We start from the raw sequence: 8,826 nt of genomic DNA on the forward strand, positions 1-8,826 counted from the left end.
CCCCCCGCGGCCGGGCAGCGGTTTGTCGGGCGCTGCGTTTCGGTGGTGTCTTCCCCAACGAATAAATAACTCCCGTCTTCAAAGCGAGCTGCCCTCGGCTCGTAAACAAGAGCTGGAAAAAGTAGCCTGGCATGTCGGGGCAGATCCAGATCAAAGGGACGGGAAGGCGGCTCTGTTTGTTTGTGGTGTTTACCGGGGGTCTTTGAAGAAAGGCCCTAAAAATCCACTTTCGGGCAGAGTTGCTGTTTGTCAGTTGCTTTCTCTTGCGGGGTGCTAAACGGGTCTGGTATGAGGGCAGTTTTGACAGGGCAGGGGGGAATGTAGCATTTGCCCACTGGAGAGTGCGTGATAAATGTTTTGCCGATGACTGTACCAGCCATGGATCGGGCTCCAGCCACCCACGGATTCCCTCGCACCACTACGCTAAGAGAATGATTCCCAAGTAATTAAAGAGCTCTCCTAGGACTCAGGCATGGACAGGGACATGTTTATCGCGCTATTAGCCAATTATACACCGCACAGATTATTTTTTTTTTAAAGTATAGTGTAGTCCCAGAGACACTTTACACAAAGGGCACTCTCATGCAGTTGACCCCATCTTCTTTTTATTCGGTATTATTTATAACTTTGCATATTTAGTGTTGTATTTCTAATCAAATACCCTTCTTTTAAGGGTGAAAAATCCTGGAAGTATAGAAAAAAAATATAAAAATACACATTATTTGAAGTATTAGCATTCAAATAGCCAGCCGAGGATGTGGCTTTTAAAGTTAGCATTTCAAAGAGAAGCGGGTGAAACAGATAGGCAGTGAGCCTGCTCAAGCAGTGAATTCCAGAGCAGGAGATCTGCAGATTAGGCACAGCGCCTGTCATTTCTGTGCCTCGCACTGTCTGGTAGGCATAAAAGATGAAAAGTTTGTCGTGTGCTGAAACATCAGATCGATCGTAATGCTTGCTCTGCGTGAACGACTTGTGCCGTGGCTTTATCTGCTTGTCGTTGATGATTAGCACGCCGATTATAAAAGACAGGTTTTCATTAGCGTGAATGTTTATAACTTCCTCCGTAGGTAGCTTGCGGCTAGCTGAACAGTATTGCCTTTTATTTGCGAAGCCTCACGCGATGACTTCCTTGCCATCATCTTTCTTAGTTGTTAACAAATCACGTGTATTATGGTGTGTTTTGTTTTTGTAGACGAGATGTGAAATGGAGAAATACCTGGCACCTCAGCTCCCGCCCGTTCCCGTCATCCCCGAACATAAGAAGTACAGAAGAGACAGTGCCTCGGTTGTAGACCAGTTTTTCACTGACAGCGAAGGGTTGCCTTACAGCATCAACATGAACGTCTTCCTCCCTGACATTAGCCACCTGAGAACTGGCCTGTACAAATCTCAGCGACCCTGTGTAACCCAAATCAAGACAGAGCCGGTCACCATCTTCAGTCACCAGAGCGAAACTACTGCCCCTGCCCCTGCCCCCACTCAGGCCCTCCCCGAGTTTACCAGCATCTTCAGCTCCCACCAGACTCCCGATGTGAACAACATTTTCATCAAGCAGGAGCTTCCTACTCCAGATGTTCATCTTTCAGTCACGCCCCAGCAAGGCCAGTTATATCAGCTCTTGAGCTCGCCGGATTTAGATATGCCCAACACTACTACTCAGGCCGCCGTGATGGACTCCCTTAGCAATGTCTCCATGCCGTCAGCCATGGCGGGCCTTAACACGCTCTCCTCGGCTGTGCCACAGACTGCGATGAAACAGTTCCAGGGCATCCCCCCCTGCACCTACACTATGCCAAACCAGTTTCTGCAGCAGCAGGCCACTTACTTCCCTCCTTCGCCCCCAAGCTCAGAGCCTGGAAGTCCAGACAGACAAGCAGAGATGCTACAGAATTTAACCCCTCCTCCGTCATACGCCGCAACTATAGCTTCCAAGCTGGCCATTCACAATCCAAATTTACCAGCGACTCTGCCCATAACTCCCCAGAACATCCAACCAGTCAGATACAACAGGAGAAGTAACCCAGACTTGGAGAAAAGACGTATCCACTACTGTGACTATCCCGGTAAGCGATCCGTGCCAGAAAATCCCAGCTCTTGCAGTAATAAAAGTGTGAATAATCGTGGATGAGGAATAAGTGGTTTTCTTTAGCTGTAGTCTACACCTAGGGAGAACCAAATAATTTCCTGTTAAAGAAGAACTTATCTTCTTTATTGTCTTATTTTGTGTGGAACACTTACACATTCTTAAAATAACTTATACCCTTTTCTGCATGTCATTTGTTACTCTCTTAAAATGCCTGAGCTCCTTTTACTGTGTTACAAAACTTGTACTCCATAGGAAAAAAAAATAAATTATGTCCTTCTCTAGTGTAAGTCAGTGTGACTGTGCAGCTCTTGCTCTACTTTTCCTGTACTCATGATGGAACACAGGCTCAGTTTGTCCAGCACAGTACAGCTCAATTTGAATCTGCTGGCGCTGAAAGAATCATTTCAACTCCCGGTAGCCAAGGCCACGGCCATATCTTCACTGTTCTGAACAGGGGATTCAGCTGCCCACATAAATCCATTAAAGCTACCTCTGAAAACTGTCCACAGGTGTATTCCCTTCCAGCCTCTCTTTCTCCTACACTCCTACAGGAGAAGAGGAACCTGACTATAAACTGTGCCTCCATGTAGTACGTGATCGCGGATACAAGGCGCTCGTACCCACCCGAGCACAAAGAGAAACTGCTGCTCGTGGTTGATCTGCCCCTTTCCCAACGTAACTCTCAGCAGTGTAGCACCCCTATGGTGTGCGGTGTGATAAATGCTCAGTGGAAGAGTTGTGCTGAGGCCTGGGTAACAGTGATACTGAGTCTGGCTTCAGCAAATTCTCTTCAGGAAATTTTTAAAAAATAAAGTCCTCCTCTGAGTTGTTAATTTATGTAGCAGGTATTAGCAGCAGCTATTGGTCTGTACTATATTACGAGGTAGTAAGTCTACCAGAAACATACGTGTTTTTCTCTTTCCTGTGTAAAGCAACATATCCCTAGGAGCTTTCTATATCAAATTTTACTTCTAAATTATGATGGTGCCAGAAGGTAGTAAACTTTAATGTTTCCAGGTAGTACCCCAGCACTGAGTGAGGGTGTTTAAACGTAACATGGAACATTCCTGTTCTCCCTGCTGAAATGCCTCTCTGCTTTTTTGTTTTGTTTTGTTTTAGGTTGCACAAAAGTTTATACAAAGTCTTCTCACTTAAAAGCGCACCTGAGAACTCACACGGGTATGTACTCACTCTCTCACTGTCTCTTGTTCGTTCATGGCTTACACGTTTTCCAAGAAAGCAAGCGTGGTTGCTCTGCCATCTTCCCTATTTGCTGTAGAGTGGTGTGGGTTCGGGCTGGCAGTTAAGAAAAATGTAAGGTTTGGTCAATGAGAAGAAAAATTGCTTTTATTCGTAATGCAGTTTTGTTAAATCTTTTACAGTACAGAACTCAAAATAGTTCAGAATAAAACAGATGGAAATTTTCAATCTAAAATGCCATGAAGTGTTTTAAAAAAGGGACTTTTTTCCCTTGAATAATGAATTAAGCATAGTAAATGTTATAGTTTTTAACATTTATCTGAATAAATAGAATTTTCTGAATTGGGCTTTCTCTTTGACCTGTTAGATAGTCTTAATTTTTCAGAAACGTCATGGAAACTCCCAAGACATTAAATGTCCATTTATTTTTTTTTTTTTTTAAGAGAAATGGTTCTATACTTTTATTTTTAAAAAACCCAACATAGTTTCAGTTTTTTGTTGGTGAAAGACATTAAAATGGAAGAAATTAAAAGGGTCAGTGTGTCACACTTGTTTTTTGTACCTTGATCAAATTCTGCCTGCAGTTACAAAGGCAGTCCCCCTCCGTGGGCCTGCGTGGAGCGGAGCTGGGGACAAAGCGTGGCTGGTGCTCGGGCGTGAGAGCCGTGCGTGCAGGGGACAGCGGCTGGGAGGTGGAACTGCCCTCTGTGCTCTTCCTAAGCGTTCACCTGCTGAGACAGAGGGAAGGAGGAGAGAGGGAGACTGGGAGAAAAACATAGCTCACCAACAGCACGCCCGAAACTACTCAGGACAGTGCTTTGCTAGGGTCTTAGTACAGAACTGCTCATGCTAAATCGGTGAAAAGCACATGACTGATTTTGTAAAGAAATCAAGTGAGAGGGCTATGACTTCTGTTTTTAAAACCAAGTACGAACCCCAGCTCTTTTATGTGTGGACCTCAATTCAGGGCAAAACACGAGTCACAGTTGAAGCAACTCACTTATTGAAGCAGACTGTCAGCGCTATGGCTGCGCTGTTCAAGTAATGGGGTTTCACCTAAGTTTAAAGCAAAAGTCAAAACAAAACTTAGCATGAGCTATGATCTAACAAAGTGTTTCACTGTCTCTATGGAAACAAGGCATTCTATTCAGCAGCTATTTTGAATGGATCGTTGGATTATCGTAAAGAAATTGAGTATCTCCAGGCTAAATGTTACTATGGAAATTTTGTTTTGATAAATGAAAGAGTTATCTGTGTTGCAGTCGCAGTAAAAAATTAAAAGCAACTGTACGAAGATTATTGCTTTACATCAGTAACAGACTAAACAAGAACACTGTTAATAGTATTTTTGATACATATAATCACTCGTTACCAGTAAGCTTAGTGAGAAAGAAATATTTTCATGAGGCTATAAACATGAATAATGTCAGAGAATATAATCCTGTTGCTCTTTAATAAATAATCTGTAAGTCTAAGAGTGCGCGAGTTCCACTTACACACTTCAGCCAGCAACTAAATACCAGTTTTAAATGTCTCGCTTTCTATTACACAATACCTAGGAAGAGAGATAAAAGCAAAGCTTTAGTCTGAAAATGAACATTACATAGTCATCATTTGAAACATACACTTTTCCATTTTTAAATCAGTTTATATATTTTTTTGTACGTTGAATAGTAAAGGCTTTAAGATTTGCGAAGTGAATACTTGTGTATGTAGAAATACATAGGACATCGATAATATATATTGCTTAGGGTCACTAATGTTTATTGTTGCCTTCACTTTTTTGCCCATAGATATTTGACCTTAGAAATGTGGATAAATGTGCAAAGGTCAAAGGAGCTGATGTATTCATGGAAACAAGAATGTTGTTTTAGATAAAAATCTAGTGAATTTAAGCAGGTCTGTAATACAAAGGGTCTTCTGGGGAGGTGAATGAAGGGATAAACTGGCTGAAGCGTGCATTACATGCAAGAATGTGAGTCTGTATCCTGTTACCTGCGTTATTTCAGAGTTTGCATTAGTTTAACTCTCTTGAATATTCACTTAATACTTAAAGATTTCCAGCACTGATTCTGATTTCTCCTTTAACGTAAGGTTTAAATGTGGATCACTCAGTACCATAAATCGATTTACTCAATGTTAAAGTAAATGAGCGCAAATTCGGGGAAACCTGTGAAGTTGCAGAGCCCCTCAGGAGTGCAGGGGGATCTCGCTATTGATCTCCAAAGAGAAGGGCTCGATGCCGAGGGCTAAATTCGGGTGTGTGCCTCTGGTGCGCCCCATCCCCCAGAACTATGAATTCATACAGTGCTATTGAGCTTTGATTTTTTTGGATTTTTTTAATTTTTTTTTTTTAATAAAAAGGACTCTTGTGAAGCTTTTACCTTCAAAGTCTAAAGCAAGTGTCACGTAATCCATTTTAATAAACTTGTGTGTGATATTCTTTCCAATCCCTTCAGGGATAGCAGACCTGTTTATCTGGCTAAACCCGTTCTTTAGTAATCATGGACCACTGAAGTTGTTTTCTCCTTATTCTTAGTTTCTTAACAATACCTTTTAAAATTGGCTGCAGTCTCTCTCTCATCCCAACCAGTCCCCGCCCTTCTCAGCAATCTGTCATCTTAAAATAAAAGAGCCTGCAGCAAAGTTTGTCTGCCATTAAAAGTCAAGACAGACCTTATGGTTTTCCTTTTGTATTGGAAAATCTCAGCTTTTTCACAGTATTTATTTAGCAGCCTTCTGAAAGGCTTTAATTTGGTTTAGTAGATGTTTTTTGAGAACAAACCTAAGGGAAATGTTGTTTTTGATAGGTGGAATGTAGGGTGTAGTCTTTTTTCCAATTCAGATACCAACACACTGTCAGACTTTATAAATTACATTTAAATAAAACTGTAGGAAGTGGGCAAGAGGAAAACCTCTTACATTTTTCTTCTTAGGTGTTCCCAAGGTGTTTACCTTACACCAAGTCAGGTGGTATAAACTGGTATAGTTATTCTGGTTTAATGTAATTACACTGGACTTTTGCTGTTGATTAGGCATCCAGAATTCACATAAAGAGATAAGCAAGGTTAATGGATTTGTACCAGTCGCTGAAGCAGGCACCTGTTTTTCTTTCTCTGGGTAATGTTTCAGCGTTTGTAAATTATGAAGTAAATTTTAATGCCTTAAAACACTTAAATATGATATCTTAACTTTGTAGTAGTTATTCCTGAAACAGATAAAATGGTATTCAGTATGCTAAAGTACCTGTTGGAACATCTCTCAAAACAGATTGGGTTTTTTGACCTTTTGAAGCAGAAATTGTCTTTTAAAATAATTTTACCCGTAGTCATGGAACAAGTTTTATTTCATAACTGGCGTTGTGTAACTACAATATATAATGAGGGAAGGGGTCATGCATTTATTGTGGGCTGTCCAACAGTAAAACCACCTTAAGGCTCTGGCATAACAGCGGTGTGTCCAACTTGAAAAACGTGCCAAATGTCAGTGAAATGCAGTTACTTTTGTGTTGTAGATAAAACTCCTTCGGTTCCTTTTCTGGCATCTGAGTATATACACATACCTCAAGTGATCCTTCAGAAAAAGTGGTCCTGTAACTTATCCTGTTAGATTTCTTTATATGTTAAAAATTTGGACCGTGGAGATTGAGCCTTTCACATGCAGGCACCTGGAATACCCTACCTGTACCCTACCTGTAACGCTGCAGAAGAGCTGCTGGCTCCAGGGTTTTTTTATTATTTCTGTGAACAGCTGCACACTCCAGAATTGTGTATGGTTGAAGGTGGAAAATCTCTCATTGTTTTGAACACATCAAGGCACACGCATTGAGGACATTTTCCAGCTGCATGTTGGTTTTCTGTATACAGAGTCTTTGTACAGGCATGTTCTCGGGTCACATGGTGGGCTTGCCATTAATAGTTTCTAGCATTAACTGCAGAACTATTTCATCTCTATCTATAGATCTAGTTTGTATTTGGTGATGGGAAGTGGAAGCCGAGATAACTCAAGAGAAATGGCATTTCTCTAAATGAGATGCACTCAAAATACTTCCACTGTCCTTAGTTATTTCAAATGTTTATATAGGCATGGGACAGCTGCTGACTTGTGTGGTTCTTCAAGGTGTTAAACGTTTTATTTTAATTTAGAAGTCTGCCTCAATAGATCCAGAATTAGGCTCCCATGGTACATCAGAATGAGAACCAGTTGTGTGCAGTAAGACTTCAGCAGTCCAGAGGACTTGGTGCTCTGAGTTTTACCGTAGCTGTATACGGATCCTCGTTGAAGGTGATACCGTATAGAATTGCCTGGGAACTCAGGATGCCCATTGTTCAGAAGGGAAGGTGAGTGGTAGTTGGAGTCCTGGTGGAAAAAAAAAAAGCACCTTGCAAAAACATGTATTGACTCAAATCATCTTGAGACTTGAGTGAAGAATCGGTTTCACTCCTGGTGTACAAGCGAGGAACGGGGGCCCCAAAAACTGCCTTGCTCGTGGTTGCAGTGTTCTGTGTACGTAGCAAACCTCATCCTGGAAAAATCTTTGCATCATGAAAATAGCTATTAAATAATTTTTCTGTGCAGATCCTACTCCTTTAACCTGTGAGATAAGTCCGTTGTACAGATTATACTTTAAAGAGATGTCAGTAAATGCCATAATTGATAGAGACAATAACGAAAAATGGAAGAGAGTTAAATAAAACTGTTGACAAAGTGCATTAAAGTACAGTGTTGCTAGACACTGCTGGAGAATATGTTGGTATCTTTTATTTATGAATTCTGCTAAATCCATTAGTTGCCTGTGTGAGAAATGGAAGTACATTATTTTCCTGTGCAAACCACAGTTTAAGGGACAATAATGATTTTTTTTTTTTTTTTTTTCCCAAATACTTTCTGAATGATTGCCGACCTTGGGATTAATTGATCTGGTTCTTTATCTGTAGTCATAACCTAAATGAGACAGTTTGAATGTGTTGCTCCAAAGAGGGTGAGATCTTAGCAACATAAACCTAAATTTTAATTACCTATTACTGGTCTTTCACATCAGCATCTAGCACACAATGTTTATTAAGCAGGAATTAAATTCCAAGGTGTCAGGTGCGGGGTACTCCTGTTAGATTTTAGATACCAAAAAGAAAAGCCTAATATTTTCGTTTTGATTAAAAGCCTAAAAGGCCCTCTAAGCATGAAAGCTTAAAAAAACTGTTGTTTCTGTCAATTGCTCCCTGAGAGGATTAAACTTCAGTTCCAGGATATTTGATTCCTGATAAGGAAACTGTTGACCTAAGAGACCAGCTTTAAATATAGTTCATTTTGAGACTGCCCTACATAGGCTAATATAGTCTCAAGATTCACAGCAATTGCTGGCAATTAAAACTTTCCATTATTTGATTAAACATTCTTCATTGTAATTAATTTCTGAGCTTGACTGGGACGATTGACTCTTGGTTCCAGGGTAGTGTGTTGTTTGTTGTTTGTTAGATGACCTGCACCTCCAGTTGGTGAAAGATTAGAAACATTTAAGTAATGTCCTAGTTTAGTCTGAG

At 40.8% G+C, this 8,826-nt stretch overlaps 1 protein-coding gene across 1 annotated transcript in view; it reads left to right on the top strand.

Moving 5' to 3' along the window:
- The first annotated feature begins 1,198 nt into the window (after nt 1-1,198).
- KLF5 (KLF transcription factor 5) overlaps nt 1,199-8,826 on the top strand; it is a 15,306-nt gene continuing 7,678 nt past the window's right edge. Inside the window, exons 1-2 of the mRNA XM_010171001.1 lie at nt 1,199-2,063; nt 3,206-3,265. Of these exons, the coding sequence (XP_010169303.1) occupies nt 1,205-2,063; nt 3,206-3,265 (919 nt within the window). The 5' untranslated portion in view covers nt 1,199-1,204. The remainder of the gene's footprint in view (nt 2,064-3,205; nt 3,266-8,826) is intronic.

This window comes from Antrostomus carolinensis, unplaced genomic scaffold, assembly GCF_000700745.2.
Source record: "Antrostomus carolinensis isolate BGI_N321 unplaced genomic scaffold, ASM70074v2 scaffold39546, whole genome shotgun sequence".
Taxonomy (NCBI): Eukaryota; Metazoa; Chordata; class Aves; order Caprimulgiformes; family Caprimulgidae; genus Antrostomus; species Antrostomus carolinensis.